Source organism: Tachysurus vachellii, chromosome 5 (assembly GCF_030014155.1).
Source record: "Tachysurus vachellii isolate PV-2020 chromosome 5, HZAU_Pvac_v1, whole genome shotgun sequence".
Lineage (NCBI taxonomy): Eukaryota > Metazoa > Chordata > Actinopteri > Siluriformes > Bagridae > Tachysurus > Tachysurus vachellii.
Window position 1 is genome coordinate 10,395,954 of NC_083464.1, and position 23,986 is coordinate 10,419,939.

The following is a 23,986-nucleotide window of genomic DNA, read 5'->3' on the forward strand; positions in this document are numbered from 1 at the left end:
TTACTTTGTCTGCTGTTATCTGTACAGTGTGTTCTCTGTTTTGATTATAATGTAATGGTACTGGGGCAATATAGAAAAACAGTATCTGACCTCAAAGTCAATTGATTAAGCTCATGTCTGAACAAACTGTGAGAAGAGCTAGCATAGTTTTCAAAATCATCTAAGCAGACTGACTATCTTTACTGCAGCATTTAATAAACTGGCCTCTTAACTGAAATGATCTTTACAGAGCGACAGCCAAAGGAAGGCTATCAATTTAGTTGAAGATATTGTTTTTTTTATTATTAAAGTAGAGATGTCAAAGTATATTATTTATAGAAAAACAACATTTTGATCAAAACCTAATTTAATCCTTTTATAAGTGACACGTAATAGTCTGTTTCTGGGCTGCCTTACATATAACACATTTGATAGACCATTTTAGGGTAAATTTGCTTGTTGTGGTGCTCTGATGAGAGCAGGCAAGCAGATGTTTAAAGTAAATTATGGGTATCCCATGCTGTCAGCAATTATTAAGAAATACTTGTTGCTGGTGTCATGCTTCCATGGCCAAGCAACTCTTTTACATGATGGTGAAATACAATTAAGCAACAAATTCAGGAAAAAATATTAATAAATGTGTGTTATCTTATTTGCCTTACACCTCCAGGGTTTTGGCTTTAATCTGAGCTACTGCTGAGTTTTCATATTCTCCCCATGCTTTGGGGGTTTCCTTCGGGTTCTCCAGTTTTCTCCTACAGTCCAAAGACATGTGTTGTAGGCTGAATGGCATCTCTAAATTGTCCGTCATGTGTGTGTGTGTGTGTGTGTGGTGTAGAGTGATGTATGTGCAAAGAACAAAATGTGTTAAAACAATAAAGTGGTGACAGAACAATCTCTGTCTGTCACTGGTAGCTACAAACGTACATTAAAAAAGAAACAGTAATGGTAATAGGAATTGATTAAATTTTGTGAAATGCTGTGATTTATAAGTGAAATCATTCATGTGTATGCAACTTTACTATCAAAGGGACAAATGACACACTTAGAATTGAAGCCTCACTTTTTGATATCCTCCATGAATATGGTAATAAAATATTTGAAAAATGTTTCCTGATGTATTTTACTTGGAAATTCATGCATAGTGACTGGCACTTGCTTGTTATTAATGTGGATCATGAAATCCTGATTCATTGCAAGTGTGGATTTTATTCAAAGTTTTAATCGCTGTATAGAAATGTAGCCTCCAAAAGCTCTCAAAAGAGATCAGAAACATGCAGAAAGCTGTCTTTAAGGAGGTAAAGTCCATCCCTCTGATTATTCAAGAAGTCAGCTATAAATATATATACTACTACTACTACCAATAATAATAATAATAATAATAATAATAATAATAATAATAATAATAATAATAATAATAATAATAATAATAATAATAATAATAATAATAATAATAATAAAGTAATAATAATAATAATAATAATAATAAGAAGAAGAATAACAGTGCATGAATAATAATGCACTAATACTTGAATCAGCACTTACTTAAATAATGAGTTAAAGCATGTAGTAATCACAGGCTAATAAAGAGCTAACCTTAACTACAACATGAGTCTTATGAATTAATGTGTGGATAAAGACCACCTTAAGAACAGTTTTTGTTAATTTGTGCATTTTTATGATTTGTGAAAGGTTTAATTTACATTTTGTGAGGTACCGTTTGAGATTTCCTGTAGTATAACTTTGTAGATGAAATGAATTTTACCATCAGTTTTGATGGTATACAAAATTTATGTAAGAAGTCTAAACTTTATACACCAAGTACACATTTTACTTATTTAATATTAATGTAGATTAATATAAACTATTCATATATTATATTCTATTTATAGCCCCTATGTGGTCCCTCGGAAGGATCCCGCCTTCTTATTGCCACGGCCCAGGTTTGATTCCTGGGAAGGGCACTAACCCAGCCACTGAAGAGTTAACCCTCAGTGCCAGTCCCGAGCCCGGATAAAAATGGGAGGGTTTTTTTTTTTTATAAATATAAATTATATTATATTTATATTAATATTATTTAAAAGTGAAAGGAACAGGTAACTGATAACTGATGGGTAATAATTTGATAATAATGTAAAGACATGATAAAGCTTCATGAAACTCTACTGTATTTTCATGAATTTTGTCATGATTCCTTTAGCATTTGCAATGCAACAGTACCATCAGTGTCATCAAAAGAGTGAGGCTCACTTAAGTTGTGCAAAGGGCAGCAGCCTTTTTTATTTCTGGAATAACCAAAATACACTGATACCAAGCATTTATTTTCTGACCGCTGTTTGAGTGACTAGAGATCAATTAAGCAATGAGACTAGTTTAACAGCTGTGAGTGACTTTTACTTTAACCGATGAGACAGACACTGATGTCAATCACGTTGATTATCAAAGTGATATCTCACTTCCTATTGTAAACTTGGAAAATGTCTATAAAATCTAGCAGTAATGTTGTTTTTCCAGATGTAGATTATATTGTAGATGCAGTTATGTTTGAACAAAATCTAAATGTGATTATCTCAATTTTTACTTTAGTGGGTAACATGACTTTCTGGTTGACAAACATACACAACATTTTTATTTATTTTTTTATTTCTTTTTGGAAGATACAGATAAAAGGAAATTTTGACAATTGCTGCGATTTTTGTGTAAAAAGAATTTAATATTTTGAATACTGGTTCAAGCTTTATGACTAAATTATTTATCATGATATCAAAGCAAGAGCTGCCAGAATAACCAGCTATCCAGACCTTGTATAATATAGACAGATCCTAGGCTTCGGTCCCAGACATTGTTTACAGTAGAAATAGATGCCTCTGAAATTTTTATGCGTCCTATTACTGTGAAATGGATCTCTGGGGAAACTTTGGCTCTCTTGCACAATATGTACATCTGTGCACATGGGGCCCATGAAATATTGAATCTGAGGATAGTGGCTCTGTACTGGCATTGCTTCAGTCTGAACAGCTGAATTAAATAGTTGTGGTCTGCACACTAGCCCGATTATGTGCCTAGGATAGATTTTGCAATGATGCTTGAGACCGAAGAATGCAGAGAACTCTACAAAGGTGCTTGATGTTTTTTGCCAAATTCTGGGATGTTTTTTTGTCTAGAAAAACTGTCTAGAAAAACTGTAATATTATATTATTTATCTAAAAATTCAGCAAAAATCAAATAAATACATATTATATTTATTTGTTTGTTTGTGTATTTATTTATTTATTTTTTGCACCATAAGTGCAAGCTATTAACTCCATTGGTGCACATATTATTTATGCTGTCAGGTGCCTACTCATAAAGAGGAAACCATAATGGCTCTACTTATCACCGTAAAGCCCTTCTAGGGACAAAGCATTCACTTCAAAAGCACTTATTATGCATATCTGTATCTGGAATCAGGAAATATTTTATGCACTGGAGTCAGAGAGAGGAGCTATTAATAAATCTACTTTTAAGGTATTCCTGAGCTAGCAAAGAGCATTCATAATAAATTGCTCAAAGTGATTATATCATTATGCTTTTTGAATCCCTTTTAACTAGTTCCTTTATTGGCATAGAGCTCAGCTTATTTTTTCTTGCTATAAGCCTCTTGGGCTATTTGACAGCCCTGCTATTGTTTTTTCAAGTTTTCTGTAATTTTAGCATGCAGTGTGGCTCCTTGCCAAATCAATCAAAAAGTGTGAAATGGAATTAGCCCAGGATGAAGAAAGTGGGACTACATGTACTCTTTGGAAAGGGAGTTCCAGCTAAAAACAGGATTAAACTGTAGTTCAGTGATAGAAACACTAGTTTGGCTCATTTAGCATCTTTTATACTGTAATTTATTTGAAACTGACAAACCCCACATAACTTTTTATTGGTTAAAATAAAAAGAGGCTAAAATTAAAAAGCACACAGAATGCTAACCTTGACAAATAAATATAGTAAGAATTCAAAATGAGAAGATTCCTCTAATATATGAGAGGTGATCATGAAATCCTGCAGTACAAGCAGAGTCAAAGACATTTTGTAAGAGACCTTGTGATTTTTATCCCCATTACTCTCGGTACTGTCAGTGCTTTTGGACAGGGAAAGTGTTTGTCATTACAAGCTGCTCTGCCATCAAACTCTGGTAATGGAGGCTGTCACTCTCTGGGCACTGCCTGTGTTTGATGTGCAGCATTTTTGGCACATTTTGAAATGGCTAGAAATAGCAGAAATCAAATCTATAATTCATGTCTGCAGTCCTACGCTTGTAATGTGAGACTGAGAGGCTTTTTATGTAGATTGAAAAAAAAAAGACACAAAGCTTCATACCTGGTCATTTAATCCACTATAGTGGAGGGTCTTTGAAGTAGACCTTAGATGAGATCTAGCATGGCTTTTCAATAGTATACCATTGATGATCATCGAGTTAGAAGGCAACATCATGGAAGATGGAAGTTCACCCCAGATCCAGATTAGGGTTTATATGATCAATTTAAATGAAATAAGAAATGCATTAAACAAAGTGTTGTGTGGGAGGCATGGTCGCTCAGTTTTCTTAAAGCATGGGTTAATGTCTGTGTGGTTTTTTTCATGATCTCTACATATCCATGGGGTTCCTCTGGGTTGTTTTTACCCACCACACAAAATATGCCAGTAGGTGGATTGGTTTTGAAAAATGAATGAATATGCAAATGTGTTTGTGCATCATGCCCTTTCACAGACTGGTGTCCCATACAGGATGTATTCCTACTTCGCATCCAGTTAGATGAAAGCCTAGGCCAGGTTTGTGCAAATAGAAATGAATGAATGAATGAATGTTTTTGGCATTTTTATAGTTCACTGAGGAATCCTTTTTGTTTTACAAGAAGATCTATAAATGATCTGCTGCGTCTCTGAATAAAGGCTAACACAGGAGTATGGCTTTAATGCAGACACACTGCTGGTCTGGGACTCTTGAAAATGAGATGTGATGAACAGTGATGTCTGAGTCAAGCGTGTTGTCTCTGGCGCATGAAGTGAGGAGCAACATTAGGTCAGTGCTCTTGTGTCTGGAGCCAGAGATTTTAGATGGGCTAGCAAGGCTGTCAAAGCTTTTAAAAGCTATTGTGCTCAGGCTATCCAGATGGATGTTAAGCGTTTTGCATTTAAGATAAACCACCTCATTTTTTAACATGCTCTACATGAAATATTTAAAGAAATATGAACGAGCTGAGGTCTTTCATGATAATTGCATGAGTTATAAAATATTATTACAGGTAGACAGCATTTAGTTGGGCTATTTTATATTTTTATGTTAATTTGACATTTATTGAATATAGAAACCTTGGATTGAAAGAAATCCTTATCAGTCGTTCGAAAAGACATTTTCACACATTTCACTCACACTTTGGAAGGTGGGCTACATTACAGTGAAAGTCGGTGTGTGTTTGTGGTGTGGCATTTAACAGTGCAGCTGTGTTGAGAAAAAGCCAGCAGTGAAGCAGTGACTCAGAGGGAATTTTAGTCCTGGGGTTAGTGCTCAGTTCCTCCCCTGCATCATGCTCAAGCAGGCCATTAGCTAAATGTGTCAGAGAGGCCATGATTTCACTGTCTCACTTGACCATGCTTGACCTTAACACTTATTTTGCTTTGTAGGAACAGGCACTTTGGGAATGTATGTCATAAAATTCCTTTTAGTATTTTTGTGCTATTTTAAACAATATATTGGGTAACAAGTCAGGTCAAGTCAAGTGTTATGACTAGATAGAATCTTCACTAGAAACCAAGAAAACTTGCTAAACCAAAAAACTAGAAACTAAAAAACGATTTTGATTTATGTTTTGTTTGTTTGTTTGTATGTTTACTTAAAAAGAGAATTCTGATGTTTACAGTAAAATAACAAATGCTTCCAAACTAATATTATAATGTGTATTTTCTTATTACAGTAATACATAAGTAAATATCCAGTTAATGTTTAAAACACTGTTAGTTTGTACGAGTATTAGTACAAAACATATCAGAAAATAAAGCAATAGGGGTTTCATGGTGCTGTCAGGACTTTTGCTTGGACATTCTCTGCCGGAACATTAGGGGGCGTTCCTCCGCATTGCAGTTACCTTCACGGAGTCCTTGTTTTTTTTGTGTATGTATCATGTTTTGCCGGTCCTTGTTTCGAGTCCTCGTGAATTTATGTTCCCTGACTGTTTCTTTTTTTGTTAATAAATCTTTTTTATTTTTGTTATCCCTGTGTTTGGGTCTGCTTTCATCCCCGTGTTCTCTGACAGGTGCAACAGAACAGTGTTTCCCCTATTTGAGAGAAATCATAAACTTGAATCCTGATGCCCAGGAGTCACAGGTCATAAGATGAAAATTTGCCATGTCAATCATGCCATACTGTCTTTTTCCTGTCGATCACAATGACACTAGCTTTTTTTTTTTTTTTTTTTTTTTGTGGGTGTCTTTGAGCTATGAGAAAAAGTGCAGATTCCTGTTACCTTATTCAGCTTTTGGCATGCGTTATGTTTTACCCTTCCTGGTTGTTAGATGTTGTATGATTGGAGAAGAGCTGGTGGGTGGATGAGAATAGGCTCAGAGCCGATCTGAGAGGATGTGCGAGTATCGCAGTTTTTTCTCTTTATTAAACAGTGACACAAATGCTATGTGATAAAATCCAGTATTCCATCCAGGCAAAATGATTTGCGAGTATCACAGTTTTTCTTTATAAAACAGAACCAAAAATTAAATAATTCCTCTGTGATGAAATTGTGTGTCTGTTTGTGTAGTCTGATTGGTTGCTAAATGATCTTTGGTCAGAATAATGGTTTACTTGTAAAACCTATTTAATACATAATTCTATGATGTTACTATGATGCTGTATATTGAGGATTTTACAACCTGGAACACAACTATCTAAAATATATCTAAATATAAATCTATATATATTTTATATCTAAAACTATCCGTGTTGAAATTTTTATTCTTTTTATCATTTTCCAATTTATAGCTATAAATCAGCACCCAATGATATGTACAAATGAAATATTCTGTTCAATTCAATTTATTTGTATAGCACTTTTAACAATTCACATTGTCTCAAAGCAGCTTTACAGAAATATAGAAACAGAAAAAATAATAAGAAATAAGAATTAAAATAAATAAATCAATGTAAAAGCTATATACTATATACCTCTAACATCTATCCTTATATATAAATATATTATACATTTGCATTTGAATAACACTGTCAACTTTGTTTTAGAAATACTTTTTTGTACGTAGGATGAATTTGACTTCTGTGGATGGTTTACTTTCATTTTGCTTGCCATTGAGAGAGAAAACTCAGTTTGTTTAACTAGTACATGATTAAATCATGATTTATTGTGCTACATACACAGTGCTATTGACAACTGGCAATACACAGGATTGCAAGCTGCTATGTACAGTAGCTACTCGGACATGTAGCAAGATAGATAGGCTGGGCTCTACAGCTTTTCAATGCGCCATGATGCTATATTAGAGAGAATGCTTTCTGTGTAGTTAAAACACCTTTTTATTATTTCTGGTCACATTCAGTTATTGTAAGAGTAGAAGTGCAGACAGTTTGTTGCTCATGGCACCTGTTTGGCCTTTTCATGTGTAATCCAGCACCTGTCATCACAGCTGCTGTGTGGAAACACAGAAAAGTCAAAAGCTCTGGACTGGGGGACATTTCTGTCTCCATGAGTCACATTTATATAAGGATCATATGCTCAGGGTTTTTTTTTCTTTTTTTGTTTTGGCTCAGTGAGGCTTGCAAAATAACTTTTTATAAAAACTACACTCGCTTTCCATGATGTGAGTCAGCTTCAGAAAAACACCTGGTGACCTCTTGAAGAGCTTGTTTTATCTGTGTCACTGCAAAACTGCAAAGATTGCACAGTTTTAAAAAGGGTGTGCATCCATATATAGTTTCCTTGGTTTAATGGCCAGGCTAATAAAGGGATCAAAAATCCTAACAGTTTAATTCAGACACTGAGCAAGCCTGTTTGATGGCATGGATAGGCTAGACATTTCACACGTTCTTCCCATTCTAATAACTTATTAGAATAATATTTGAATATTTAAACTTTCACTCACACTTCTTGAGTCTTTGTACTTTACTAAGTCTTCAAAGCTCTTACTGACACTGATACGACAACAAGACCGAGTACACAGCACTCGGCCGTCCAGAGTATATACTGTATATACTACAGTACATGTGCAAAAATACTGGAATGAACACAATATAATACCAGCAAATATATGAGGTATTGTAATAAATAGTGTAAAACAGCAATTGACTGAAATGTGCAAGACAGCATGTGCAAAGAGTAAAAACAGTCTTCAAAACAGCATGTAAACAAGTATTATCATGTCACAGAATTGTTCATTATTAATAACAGTGACACTGGAGTAACATACTGTATGGCAGTGAAAATATAGCAGTGAGACAGTATTGTTGATATGCTGATGAGTGTGGTTCTACTGTACATCCATGATATTTTCAGAAAATTTATCCAGATATTAAACAGCTTTAAGCTAATTTACAGGGAGTGTCTTAATGACGCACCACTCATAACACACTTAAACTACAGTACATGCAGTCATGCTCCTTCTCACATCCTTACACTTCCCTGCAACTTTGGTAGAGAAATGGCTAATTTACTATTTAATTTGTAACTCTATTTTAAAGCTAATTCGGATGATCTGAATTGGGAGTCCAGGTGATTCGGATAATCTGATTTGGGAGTCCAGAAAATCTTAAAAACCTACATTAACAAACACCGAACTTATTCAGTGTAAACATTTAAATAATCTCGGACTTAATTTGCAGCCCACGGAGGGGAATGAGGTGACGTCACCGATTGTGGCTACACAATAAGACCATCAGCATAGAGTAAAAAGCAGCATGCAGATAAAAAGGTTTGGCTAGTTGAATTACTGGTGAATGATGGGACTAAGTGTTGAGAGCATGATGCTGTTGTGTGCTAGAGGGATGTTCATGAAAAAGATACAGGTTATACGAAGGACAGGATAACATATTCACATCATGAATATCAGAGGTTTGGGTTGGTGTAAGTAATACCAAAAACACTGTAAGGAAACCAAAAACTTAACTTCTTTTATCATTTCATACCCAACATACACAGGAATAAATGTACTAAGCTGAATTTCTAATCAAGATTTATGTGCATGATTATTTTTATTCTTACCAGATCGTGCACACGTTATATTCTGAAACTTATAGTTTGGATCATATAATCTCGTGTGCATTGATGAATTAGAAAGTCTCTTTTCAATATTTACACCTGATATGTTTCCTCATTACATTATATATATATATTTATATATATATATATATATATATATATATATATATATATATATATATATATATATAGAGAGAGAGAGAGAGAGAGAGAGAGAGAGAGAGAGAGAGAGAGAGAGAGAGAGAGAAATAAATGGCTTGTGCAGTGAAACATAGTTAGCAGTGGGGGAGCTGTTTACTAGTCAGGTCTAATATATGGTGTTTATGTGAGGTTATCAAACAAAACTGTGAAAATGACTTGGCCATGACCAAAGTTTTTTTTTAAATACTTAGTGTCATAATAATAATAAGATAATTTCATTTATATCAATAATGATATAATGTGTTTCCTTAGGTGCTGTCACTAGGCGCTGATGTCCTTCCTGAATACAAGCTTCAGGCACCACGCATTCATAAGTGGACTGTGCTGCACTACAGCCCCTTCAAGGCTGTGTGGGACTGGCTAATTTTGCTGCTGGTGATCTACACTGCCATCGTAACACCATACAGCGCTGCCTTCCTGCTTGGCACGGAGAAGGGGAACGATACCTGCACATACTGCAAGCCACTTAACAACGTGGACCTTGTCGTTGACATCATGTTCATCATTGACATCCTTATTAATTTCCGCACCACTTATGTCAACGCCAATGATGAGGTGGTGAGCCACCCACTGCGCATCGCTGTGCACTACTTCAAAGGCTGGTTTCTTATTGACATGGTGGCCGCCATCCCTTTCGACCTGCTCATCTATGACAACGGCGAGGAGGTGAGTCAGTGATGAAGGGTTTTGTTCCTCTCTGTCATACTTACATGATTTTCAGTTTCGTTACTAAATAATAGTAATAACAATAAGTGGAAGAAGTATTATTATTACAATTGGAGTGAAAAACACTTGACACTTGAGTAATTGTGCATTATTTCCATACTTAAGTATTATTTTGAAGAAATGATAACAAATAAACATACTTTTTTACTTCTTCATTTTTTATTTAGACCTTCTAAGTTTTCTTTTTCCCTAATCCAAGCAATGTCTGTCTACTATCTATAAATTAATATAGGCTAGGTTTAGCATCGTGTCATTTTAGTTTGTAATTTAATTTATAAAAATGCAAGAATTGTCCCTATTTATCATTTTCACTGACCTTCTCTTATTCTAAATAAATAATCCACCAAACTGCAGCGATGAACTTGAGCAACCCTTGCCCCTCCTTAGTAAAGTGTTTGAATATTTGAATATACTGGAGTAAGCAAAGCTTCTTGTAAATCGTGACGTCTTCTTTGTCACCCTAGAAGGCATGAGATCTGTCTAAGTAGAAATAGCATGTTCAAGTCATTTTCTAATATAACATCTAAACTTTGCCAATGCCAGGTTTGACAGTTACTGATTCTAGTAGCTAAAATAATCACTAGGCAGAAAGTTAAACTCTAGCTAGACTCTAGCTAGGGTAATAATACCAAAATGTTCCACAGTTGTAACAGTTAAAACTGATGCAATGTGACTTAAACTGGATGTTTCATTCTTTTTTCTGTTTCGTAATTTTTTTTTATTAAATCTGAACCTGAATATGTTCTGTGAATTCTGATTCTGTTCTGCGAATTCCTCAGATACATAACTCAAAGCTCACAATTGTAAAGAATATTGTTTTATTTCCTGCTTCTGAATCTCAAATTCGTGTTTGCATTTTTATCTGTTTAGAGCCCATTAAAAGTTCATTCTGAATATAATACAGTATTTACAGGTGCATCTCAATAAATGAAAATGGCCTAGAAAAACTAATTTATTTTATTAATTCAACTGAAATAGTGAAACTTGTGTATTATATAAATTCAGTACACACAGACTGAAGTACTGTAGTTATTGTTAGTAGTAGTAGTAGTAGTTATAAGTAGTTAGTAGTAGTTATAAGTAGTTAGTGATTTTGGCTCACATTTAACAAAAACCTCAGAAAATTAGGATATAGTGACATGCCAATCAGTTAATCAACTCATAATAATAAACACATGCAGAGGTTTCCTGAGCCATCAAAATGGTCTCTCGATTTGGTTAACTAGGCTACACAATCATGGGGAAGACTGCTGAGCTGACAGTTGTCCAGAAGTCAATCAATGACACACTTCAAAAAGGGGTCAAGTCACAAACATTCATTGCCAAAGAAGCTGACTGTTCACAGAGTGCTGTATACAAGCATGTTAACTTTGAGTTGATTGGAAGGGAAAAGTGTGGAAGAAAAAGATGCACAACCATCCAAGAGAACTGCAGCCTTGAGAGGCTTGTCAAGCAAAATCGATTCAAGAATTTGGGTGAACTTCACAAGGAATGGACTGAGGCTGGGGTCAAGGCATCAACAGCCACCACACACAGAAGTGTCAAGGTATTTGGCTACAGTTGTCGTACTCCTCTTGTTAAACAACTCCTGAACCATAGACAATGTCAGAGGCATCTTAGCTGGGCTAAGGAGAAGAAGAACTGGACTGTTGCAGAGTGGTCCAAAGTCCTCTTTTCAGTTTTGTATTTAATTTGGAAACCAAGGTCCTAGAGTCTTGATGAAGGGTGGAGAAGCTCATAGCCTAAGTTGCTTGAAGTCCAATGTCATCTGTTAGTCCACTGTTTTTTTTTTGAAAACCAAAGTCACTCCACCCATTTATCAAGACATTTTAGAGCACTTAACGCTTTCTTCTGCTGACCAGCTTTTTAAAGCTGCTGATTTCATTTTTCCAGCAGGATTTTGCACTTGCCCACACTGGCAAAAGCACCAAACATTGGTTAAATGACCATGGTGCTGGTGTGCTCGACTGGCAAGCAAACTCACCAAACTTGAGCCTCATAGAGAATCTATGGTGTATTGTCAAGAGGAAAATGAGAATCAAGAAACCAAAAAATACAAATGAGCTGAAGGCCACAGTCAAAGAAAACTCAGGCAGTAATTAAAGCAAAAGGAGCCCCAACCAAGTATTGAGTACATATACAGTAAATAAACATACTTTCCAGAAGGCCAAAAATTCACTAAAAATGTTTTTTTATTGATCTTATGAAGTATTCTAATTTTTTTTAGATGAATTGGTTTGTTTTTGTTAAATGTGAGCCAGAACCATCAGATTTGTAAGTACCAAAGACTTAAACTACTTCAGACTGTGTGTACTGAATTTATATAATACAATAATAAATTGTGAAGCCAACAATTTAAGGGGTAAAAAAATGCAGTAGACCATGACTGAATACAGTACTGTAAAGTTTTCTCCCTTTATGCTTTTCTTGTCTGTGATCCTGATGGATAAATTGACTTGACTTATGGTGGAAGAATTTCAGCTTTCAGCTTCAACACTGCATATAGTTCTGCCCTAAGGAAGAAAACTAGGCTACATGCCAAAAGCGTAATCTCTTTGAGATTTATTTGCTTTATTGATATAATGACCTTTGTGATATGTGTAATGACTAGGAATTATCATAACTCTATGTCACCACACATATAGAACTCAGGAGAATATTTATGTCTCATAGTATTTCATCTAACATGCATCAGTCACAAAGGGCATGTGTGGTGGTTGTAATCAGGACACAAATGTGTATGCTAAGCATTTAGTTTATTAGATGCACTCTAACAATCAAACTCATGATCCAGACCAGGTGTTTAAAACACAACCAGACAGGTTTAACTGAGGCAAAGGCATAATCATAATCATAAAAGTAAACAAGCAAAGAGTTGGAAAATACTCAGTATATAGAAACAAGTACGAAAAAAATCATTAACCTTCTTATAGTACCAACTAATTACAGGTACCTGGGTGGCAATTACATCAGTCAAGTATCTAAATTAATTTTATATTTGTTTGAATAGCATTTGAATTGTGCTGTTTTTTATTTGTAACTTGAACATTTACTTTTGCTAAGTTTAAATCTCTTTCTCTTTTTTGCTTTCAAGACAACTACATTGATCGGTCTCCTAAAGACGGCGAGGCTCTTGAGGCTTGTTCGAGTGGCCCGGAAGTTGGACCGTTACTCAGAATATGGTGCAGCTGTGCTCTTCCTACTCATGTGCACTTTTGCACTCATTGCTCATTGGTTGGCTTGCATCTGGTACGCCATTGGAAGTGTTGAACACGACGATGGCATTGGCTGGCTCCACACTTTGGGGGGTCAGCTCGGGAAACCTTACAATGACTCCATTTCCAACTCAGGACCCAGCATTAAGGACAAATATGTGACTGCCCTTTATTTCACCTTCAGCAGCTTGACCAGTGTGGGATTCGGCAATGTCTCACCCAACACTAACTCAGAGAAGATCTTCTCCATCTGTGTCATGCTAATCGGATGTGAGTATCAGTAATATAAATTAATTGTCTTTTATTCAAAAATGTGGATATTTTGTTCACAAATAAGATCTTTCAATTTTACATATAAATAAAATTCTATGAAATGTGTTAATTTATATATCACAGCTTGTTAGAAGCTTGAGTCTGTCAGCTGTTATATAGGTCAGTGGTAGATCAGGTGGTTAAGGTGCTGGGTTGTTTATTGGTACAGTACATTGGGGTTCAAGCTTCAACATCACCAAGCTGCCACTGTTGGGTGCCTGTTCAAGGCCCCAACCCATGGGCATTGTATCATGGTGACTGTCAGGAGAGCCTTGTGATGTGTTCCAATGCCCCTTTTTCACCAAGGCAGTTTGAGTGCTGGTTCAGAGCCTAATAGTTCTTTTCTTTTTCATCACCCAAAGCACCAGCTCTGAACCAGGAGAAGTGGTTCTTAAGTAGCACCAAAACATTGCTGGTCTAGACTTAAGAACCGCTTGTGTCAGGGGCTGGGGCAGGGTTACTGTGACCAACAAGACAAAAGAGAATGTTGTTAGCTACTGCTGCGCTATCTTTGCTGTATAACGTTGTATACAGTGATGTAAGACTTGGCTCTGTGATGGCTCTCTAGCCCATGGAAAGGCAAACCGGTTCTTAGAAGGCTCGCCAGTGGAACCAACTTCGAACCAGCACTAGCTCTGAACCAGCGCCCGGTTTCTGGTGGAAAGGGGGCACAAGAGAGGCATACAAATCCACTAGGGCATTACCCTTATAACCCTGGACTGTGGGAATTAAAACCCTTGCTGTCTCGTGCAGTAAAACCCCTGCAGTCTCGTGCAGTAGAACCAAGAATAGAATGTTAGCTGCTGCTGCCATGAGACACCGCAACCGCCAAGCCTGGAGGAAAGATTGGTCCTGGCCTAATGCAAGAGACAGTTGTGGCTGCATAGTGGTTGAATTCCAAATTACTCAATGAAAAGTGGTCCTCTGAGTGGGAGAAAACATACTCTCCTTGGAGTTCAGTCTTAGATCAAAGCACTTGTGAATATGATATATGGTGGTATATAATATATACGGTAATATCTTGATGTCTCACTGTCAGTTCTTTAAAAGTGGCTAAAATGAGGCAATTGATTATACAGTATTATTGAATTACAGTACATGGATACCCTGAAGTTGCATAGGAGCCAGGGCTGCATCCATGCACTTCATGAAGTTGCCTGGAGACAGAGCTATAATCTGATACTACTACTGATATTTTTACCAATAATACTGATATTTAGACTTCTTGTGTTCTGGCCGAATCTTAATGTGACAGTATGTATCCTTGAAAAACCAGTCCTCTGATGTGATTTGTGACACATTGAGTTTAAGGGTCAGCATATACCTGTACATCCTCAGGGTATGATTTAAGGTGAGCAGATCTAAAATTGGATGTAGCTCTTCTGGATCTAGCCTGGCTCTTATGTTCTATGGCCCATTTGTCCAAAAGAGAGCAAAGTTTCTATGCAATAAGGGCATATAATCAGTTTACAACATTATGGGCAACAAACCTCTAAAGTAAGGGGCTGGGGCAAATTGTATTCTGGAACTATTTTAATGGTGTCTAGAAGCCATAGAAATACATTTGGCAAAAGTTGCCACACAGCCAAATTATCTAAGAGAGGTGCCACTCTGGAAACCTCACTCGTTCTTACCCCTTAAACAGTAAGCTGGCAGGGACACAACATACTGGGGGATTGTTGGAACACAAGACTAGGGTGAATGAGTCGCCAAGCAGCCACATGTGCCTTCTGTTCCTCTCTATATTAGCTAAGCTGCAGCTTTGAGTGACTAGTCAATGCCCCGGGTCCCAGATACAGCTAATGATTAGTTCTCTGAAAACTGACGATTGACATTTAGCCTCCTGGTACCCATGAACGAGAGAAATAACATAATTGCTGAACAGGCCCTGAGTGGTAATCGGGGTGTCCAGGAGAAAGGCCGTGTTTTTCCCCTTTATCCATGTGAGATTAAACCACAGAACCCCTATGTGACAACCATGTAAGCCATAGAACAGCTGATAGCACAGGTTGTCTGCTTGGTGTCACAGAGGGCTAAGTCTGTGGCCTGGTGGAGCTTAGGCACTGCTTCAACCCCTTGCCCAGTATACTCAGCAGGTATACTGACCTGCAGTCATGTAGGTCTTGACCACTCTACACAGCCAGCGTCATGCCAACTCCACCTGCGAGTCCCATGACCGAAGACTAGGCTCCACCTTGGCTGATGTCGGGCCCAAGCCACAAGGAACAGGAACCTGGCATGAAAACAAAGCCCTGTGGGATCTGTACTTTTTCAGCAAAAATCTCTGACAATGCATACAGCCATCTCCCTCAAGAGCTGACGGTGTGCTCCACTCTCCAACAAACACAAAGAGTGTACGAATCAACCTCTGTTAAAAAGTGGAGGCACAGCAGCATGCATCTTTGATATCGTTTACTTGACATATTGTTTTGCTTTTTTTGGATGCAATAAATACGACAAGACAGATGACAAAGTAAATAGACAATTCACATGGATAGACAGACAAACAGAAAGACAAAGAAGCTGGAGATATGTGACATAGGTGACCTTTTATAGTTTTGCTGATGTACATTGCTTCTTCACCTCCCCCCCTTTCAGGCAATAAATTAGTGTGTGTTCAGACACCAGTTCAGCAAGGGCATTCCCATAGCATCAAGCCATGATGCAGTGTCGAAGTCCCTCGAAAGAGAAAATTTTTTAGCTTGCATTGACTTCCAAGTTTTCATTTAATTCACAAATATGGGTGGTCATTTTTATGTTAATGCTACTTTATATCTTTAACATTAAGAATATTCCGAAATTATACTTTACGTTGGAATTAAATGAAACTCCTGTAGCACCAGACTGAGAATCCATTTGCAGAGTTTTATTAAGAAAAGCACAGGGCAAAAAATCCAAAGCCACTGTGAAAGACATAGTCAAAACCCATAGGCAAAAGTTCATAAACCTGTAGAGCAGTCAGCATGTCAGATAATCCCAAAACAGTGAACAGAAAATGTGGTCAGGAAAAAGGCAAAAGGTCAAAAAATAGCAAGGCAGGCAACGTGGCAAACAATCCAGAAATACACCCTTGACCTGTTCAGTACTCAGAAGAGGTTCCCTTCTTATGGGGTGGTGGTGGAATAGCAGATGAAGCCATTACAGTATCCCCCTCCTAGGAACACCTCAAGGTGTTCTCCTTTGTGGCTGAACTTCTGAACTTTGGGCCTTAGTGACGGGCAATCTGGGTTAGCTTGGTGGAAATCTAAGATATGAAAGGGGTCTAGGATGTCACTGGCAGGGACCAATCACTCCCAGTCAACAAGGTACTGAAGCTGGCCCCCCTCCTGCGGGAGTCTAGATAGTTGTGAACTAGATAGGCTGAGGTTGTGGGATGTGGTGGCCTAGTGGTTAAACTGTTGGATTACTGATCAGAATGTCATAAGTTTGAATCCCAGGTCCACCACTGTTGGGCCCCTGGGCAAGGGCATTAACCCAGAATTGCTCAGTTGTATAAATTAAAAAATAAAGGTTAGTCACTCTGGATAAGGGTGTCTGCTAAATGCCAGAAATGTAAATGTTGTTGTTTGTACTCTTGGTGGTGGGGCAGCTTGAGGAGGGAGGCATGAAAGGATATTCTGAGATGCCTTGGAAGGGTATGAGGTTGGTAGAGGTGTGGGTGAGTGTATTTTGAGTGTACGCTGCCCATGGCAGTAACTCAATTCATTGGTGTCGGTCCGTACCTTATTAACCCAAGCAGCATCCATTGGTTTAGGACTGTACCTTACTCGTCCCATCTCGAACCCCGATGACTGATAACATATCCAAAGAAGGAAATGTGTCCTGGTGAAATTTATCGGCTCATGTTTAAATAACCATTGAAGGACTGTACATACATGGCTGACATGGGCCTCCATAGACCTAGATATAGATATATTGGTAAAGCAGATTCCAAAAGGTTTCATTTACGAATGATTGGAAAACTGAAGGCATATTAGTTAGTCCATACGGCATTGCCAAATATTCAAAGTGCCCCCAGAGTGGTTGAAAATGGTGTCTTGCATTCTTGCATTACTAAGTCAAATTTCATTGGACCCCCAAAGGGGATGGGGTGTGATGTTCTCCATGATGGTTGGTTGGCTCTAAAAGCTGGGGTGTTTGCTACATACAGTAGTAGATTGTCCAGATGGGTGGCCTGGGTGATGTATTGTGACAAGGACACATTTTCACCTTTACAGGCCATCTTGCAATGTATGGCTCATTCCTTCCAGCCATTCTGTGCTGCTAATGTCCAAAACACCATCACATACTCAGGGGCAGTGCAAGCCCCTTGATGTAGTTGAAGAAGCTGCATTGAAACCTCTTTTCCCCTACACAAGATTCTCGAAAAACATGCAGGATCATCTAGGCAAAATAAACAAATGAGATGTGCACCTGCGTGTCATCTTCCCAAACCTCAAAATGCCCAGTCCAGGGCCTTCCGGGTGAGGAGATACATGACAAGGACACACTTGGTACTCTCCTAAAAGTAGGTCTTTGGTTAAGGTCTGCAGAGACTTCAGACTTCCCGGGGACAGGTTGGCCAATAATGATAGTGGGTGATAATGGCCTGGAGCTGAGAAATCTCCACTGGATTCAGTATAGGTGAAGTATTCTATAATGAACCTCAGAATACTTCCACCCTAGCACCGGACAGGAAATTCATTTGCGGAAACACAGCAAAAAATCCAAAAACTGTTGCAAAGTACATTGTCAAAAAACACAGGAAAATGTTTATAAACTAATAGAGCAGTCAGTGTGGCAGATAATCCCAAACCTTGAGCAGAAAATGTGGTCAGTAAACATTCAAAAAAGCTAAAAAAAAACGTGTCCGATAGACCAGAAATCACCCTTGACCCGACGGCAATTCAAAGTAGAGGGCTTCCCTCTGGTAGGGCAGGGGTACGCAAATTTCAAATGACTAATGCTATGTTCATATCTTCATTACTGTTAGAGCATCTGTGTCTCTTTAAAACAGCTAACCTCTTGAGAAATTATATCAGGCATTAAGACTGAAAGTAATTCAAGTACATAATGTACTGAAAATATGAAGAATGAAGTATGGATAACCTCTGCAAATGAAATGGCATGATATTTATATGAGCTATGCTTAATTATTCAATTATTTCTTTCTAGCTCTCATGTATGCCAGTATCTTTGGAAATGTGTCAGCCATCATTCAGCGGCTGTACTCAGGTACAGCACGCTACCACACTCAGATGCTCCGGGTCAGAGAGTTTATTCGTTTCCACCAAATCCCAAACCCACTTAGACAAAGACTGGAGGAGTATTTCCAACATGCCTGGTCCTACACTAATGGAATCGATATGAATGCGGTGAGTCACACACAATCAAATATGTCCTATTAAGTGTTTGGCATGATAATCAGATAAATGCTTGCTAATATTACTGCAATTCTCTTTGTATGTTAGGATGATGACTCAAAGATGACTCAGGAATATTTTTCCTCTTCTCATATAGCTTCCATTCTATGTTTCATTAAATAATTCTTTTTTCATATCAAACATGCATTAAGCAAACTGGATCTGGGTGCTGTGATTACTGTTCTTTTATTGTAATGGTTTTGCTATTTCCATTTCCAATTTCAGTGGTTAAATAACAAGGCTAAAGGAAATACTTTGTAAAGCCAGTATATGCACTAATCCATTACATTCACTTTTTATATTCTTCATTATGTTCTGGTGAAGAGCATTATATGATGGAAAGTGAATACTCTGATGAGCAGAATGGTTCAGAGCGAAATTGGGTCCGCTCCTCCACCCACTTCGTTCAGTGTCTCATTACTAATAATGAGGAAATATGGCAAACTCTGATATTCCAGGAACAGAGAGACACTTCATGATGAGAAAGAGGCTGATGAGATGGACGACATTAGATAGAAATAGCTTGGTGTGACCGAATTTGACTGATCATCTGAAAATGGGTTATAGGTTGCTGCCAGAGTCACTGAACTGTGTCAGGTCACAAAGGCTATGTATGTGCAGAACATATCAATAGCACTCAGACCTTTTATTTAGCATTTTACCTAAACACCATTGGCAGGGATTATAGCCAAAAGTCATCTTGGGAGTGATGCTACAGTCATAGCACATTTGAAAATCCTTCTCTGGAGAACTTCTCAAGCTCTTTCAGGATGGAATTGGAATTTCATTGGACGCTAATGTCCAGGCTTTAGTTGGGCCAGTTAAAGACATTCATAGTTGGATACTGAACCAACTTCTGTATTGATTTAGTTGTGTGTTTTGAGTCAGTGTTGTGTGGAAAGATAAAACTTTGAACCATACTGGAGATCAGAAGTGCCGTAGAGCTGTCCGGGCATACATGAACTCAGAAACATTCATAGATTTTTCCTAAAGCCAATTCTGTTTTATTTTAGTTCATTTATTGGACCATTGTTCACTCTTAGAAGGTGAATCTTTGCCCCAGATGGATGTCTTGGAAGCTCTTAAACAGGATACCCTTCAAGAAATATCTGTACTATGATCCATTCATCTTTCCCTCAATCCTCCCAGTATATCCACATATTAATTTCCTTTTATAGATATGAGGCGTTTATGGTTCAATGGAAAATTTCCATTCACTGCATTGCTTGTTTTTACATAAGCATGCTTTCATCACCTTTAAACAAATATAGCTGTGTCATATTCAGTCATGCCCAATCAGCTGAATTCTGACACTGTAGGCAAGGTGACATGGTTCTTCAGTACGTAGCATTTCTGCCTCACAGCTCCAGGGTCCTTGATTACAGTTTGAGTTTGAGTTGCTGTCTATGTGTTCCTGTATATTCTCCCCATTTTCTTATGGGTTGCCTCTTGGTTCTCAGGTTTCGTCCCAGTGTCCAAGAATATCTAGATAGACGGATGCTGAATTGCCCATGGATATCTGTGTGTGCGCATGGTGCCCTACACAGACTGGTGTCCTATTCGGAATAAATTTTACTGCTTTGTACCCAGTGTGACCAGAATTAGCTTCAGATCTGACAGGATTCTGACAGCCATAAAGTAGTTACTGAAGATTAAAGATTGATCAATAGAAAGAGGATGCATTTCATCTCAGTTTGAGGGTCATAACAAGCCCCATCAGTGGATTCAGATCATTTCATTTTTCCCTTTTATTTTTTTATCTTATAACATCACACAGTAACAAATAAGGAAATTTTACAGTGTCTAAATAGTTCATTAATGGACTATATATTTTATGTATATATTTAATGTGCTTTATGTTAGTTTAAACTCTGCTAATTGAGGCCTCAGCTTTGCATTTGATTTCTTAGTTATGGTATTTAATGTTTTTTTTTATTTTTACTCCAATTCCTTTTTTGTTGTTGTTCATTTTAAGCCTTGTTCTCTCTCTCACACTTTTCCTTCTATGACTACAGGTACTGAAAGGCTTTCCTGAGTGTCTTCAGGCAGATATATGCCTGCACCTGAATCGTACTTTACTGCAGAACTGTAAAGCTTTTAAAGGATCCAGTAAAGGTTGCCTGCGAGCCCTGGCAATGAAATTCAAAACTACTCACGCTCCACCGGGTGACACCTTGGTCCATGCGGGTGATGTGCTCTCAGCCCTTTACTTTATTTCCAGAGGATCCATTGAAATATTACGTGGAGATGTGGTGGTGGCCATTTTAGGTAAATACCTAAACATTTGGTTTACAAATCTTTATTTATTCACTAATGGTTACATTATTTTATTTAGTACTTGGGTAGAGTGTAACAAAATGATATTACATGGTTACTATTTTAAAGAAGTGTATTTCTAAGATGATTTGTAAACACTTGCATCACTTGTGTTGAGCAATACACAGCAATATATTTGGGTTATTTCTGTATGATTTTGCAGGTTTTACTGCCATCTGCTGGAAATTAAATGAAAGTAACAGTTTTTTCAGCTATAAGAAAAAAAAAAATCAGTGACTTTGTATCACTTAATATGTACCTATCCAACTTATATACAACCACCTATTCTTTTGGTACAGAAAATAACAAAAAAGAATTCACTATGTATATACCTAACATTTGTTCCTATCTTTATATTGTATTCTTTATTTCCACAGGAAAGAATGATATATTTGGTGAGCCTATCAACCTGTATGCTCGACCAGGCAAGTCCAACGCTGATGTCAGGGCTCTTACTTACTGTGACTTGCACAAGATCCACAGAGAGGATGTTCTAGAGGTTCTGGACATGTATCCAGAGTTCTCAGATTACTTCTGGAGCAACCTGGAGATCACCTTCAACCTGAGAGATGTAAGTCATTGCTTTCGAGCAAGACCCTTATATATTCAAACAATATTTTTTTTCATCATCATCATTTCTCACATGCAATATATGCACTGTAAAGTATGTGGACATCTGACCATCACAGCTTTCCACACACACTTCCCCAAACTGTTGACACAAACTGGAAAGGAACCACTTTGCTAAATTGCCACTATAATGATATGAGACTTATTATTGTAGACCAACATGATTCCTGGGTCACCGAGCAGCGATGACTCGGACTGCACTGGCTTTAACAAACTCCGCAAAAGAAAGCTTTCCTTCCGACGGCGAACAGAAAAAGGTAATTTCCAAAATAATATAAGAACAACGTACTGCATATTTGCCTACATTCTAATATGTAACTTATTTTGCCTTAAAGTTTATGACTGCTCTGGTGGTAAGCCATTTATCTAGTATTGTTTCTGTCTTTTGTAAGACGATGCTGATGCAGGAGAGATCAAGAAGAATCAGAAGCCAGTGCGACGTAACAGGAAACATGCCAGGAGTAACCAGAATGAGGGCCTAAAACCGGACCTTGAGGGGCCTCGCAGTTCAATCTCTTCGCACTCCAGTGGTGATGAAGGGGAGGATCTTGTTCATACACGCTCCATTCTACCAACAACATTATTGGAGCTCTCTCAAGCAGAAGGCACATCTGCAAACTTTAATGACAACCCTGAGGGGGAAGCAGATCCTAAAACGGGCAACACCTGCAATGCCCTTTCAGGTAAGGCCAAATCAGGAAAAAAATCAAATAAAACCAGTAACTATGGCTGTAATATTTAGACTTTCATTTGATTTCAATTCAATTTTAAATTAAATTTATTTGTATAGTGCTTTTCACAATGGACATTGTCTAAAAGCAGTTTTACAGAAGTACAGTTGTGTTCAAAATTATTCAACCCCCACTGAAATTGATTGTTTTGGTCGGTTTGACATTGATTATGATCATTCAGTCATCCTGCTTACAATTAAATCAAAGAGGCACATGTAGGTCAGACAAATATAACATAACATTTATAATGAAATAACCACAAATGTCTTTTCTGAGCTCACATCATTATCAGTTTTATTCAACCCCCAAGTGACATTCAATCTTAGTACTTAGTACAACATCCTTTTACAGTTATAACAGCTTTTAAACGTGAAGCATAGCTTGACACAAGTGTCTTGCAGCGATCTACGGGTATTTTCGCCCATTCATCATGGGCAAAAGCCTCCAGTTCAGTCACATTCTTAGGCTTGCGCACTGCAACTGCTTTCTTTAAGTCCCACCAGAGGTTCTCAATCGGATTTAAGTCTGGTGACTGCGATGGCCACTTCAAAATGTTCCAGCCTTTAATCTGCAACCATGCTCTAGTGGACTTGGAGGTATGCTTGGGATCATTGTCCTGTTGAAAGGTCCAACGTCTTCCAAGCCTCAGGTTTGTGACGGACTGCATCACATTGTCATCCAATATCTTCTGGTACTGAAGAGAATTCATGGTACCTTGCACACGCTGAAGCTTCCCAGTACCTGCAGAAGCAAAACAGCCCCAAAGCATGATTGACCCCCCGCCATGCTTCACAGTAGGCAAGGTGTTCTTTTCTTGTTCTTCCTCCTCCAAACATAGCGTTGATCCATGGGCCCAAACAGTTCTAATTTTGTTTCATCAGTCCACAGAACACTATCCCAAAACTTCTGTGGTTTGTCCACATGACTTTTGGCATACTGCAGTCGACTCTTCTTATTCTTTGGGGACAGCAAGGGGGTGCGCCTGGGAGTTCTGGCATGGAGGCCTTCATTACGCAGGGTGCGCCGTATTGTCTGAGCAGAAACTTCAGTACCCACATCTGACAAATCTTTTCTCAGTTCCTCAGCAGTCACACGGGGACTTTTCTCCACTCTACGCTTCAGGTAGCGCACAGCAGTCGAAGTCAGCATCTTCTTTCTGCCACGACCAGGTAGCGTTTCAACAGTGCCCTTTGCCTTGAATTTGCGAATGATGCTTCCTATGGTGTCTCTTGGTATGTTTAACATCTTTG

General features: G+C 37.8%; 1 protein-coding gene across 3 annotated transcripts in view; it reads left to right on the forward strand.

The window, feature by feature from the left end:
* The window catches only part of kcnh2b (potassium voltage-gated channel, subfamily H (eag-related), member 2b), a 194,868-nt gene that overhangs the window by 165,373 nt on the left and 5,509 nt on the right, over positions 1-23,986 (forward strand). For all 3 annotated transcript variants that reach the window (XM_060869670.1, XM_060869669.1, XM_060869668.1), the window contains 7 exons: positions 9,657-10,070; positions 13,225-13,615; positions 18,812-19,011; positions 21,075-21,327; positions 21,753-21,946; positions 22,160-22,262; positions 22,398-22,688. In XM_060869670.1, the coding sequence (XP_060725653.1) occupies positions 9,657-10,070; positions 13,225-13,615; positions 18,812-19,011; positions 21,075-21,327; positions 21,753-21,946; positions 22,160-22,262; positions 22,398-22,688 (1,846 nt within the window). The remainder of the gene's footprint in view (positions 1-9,656; positions 10,071-13,224; positions 13,616-18,811; positions 19,012-21,074; positions 21,328-21,752; positions 21,947-22,159; positions 22,263-22,397; positions 22,689-23,986) is intronic.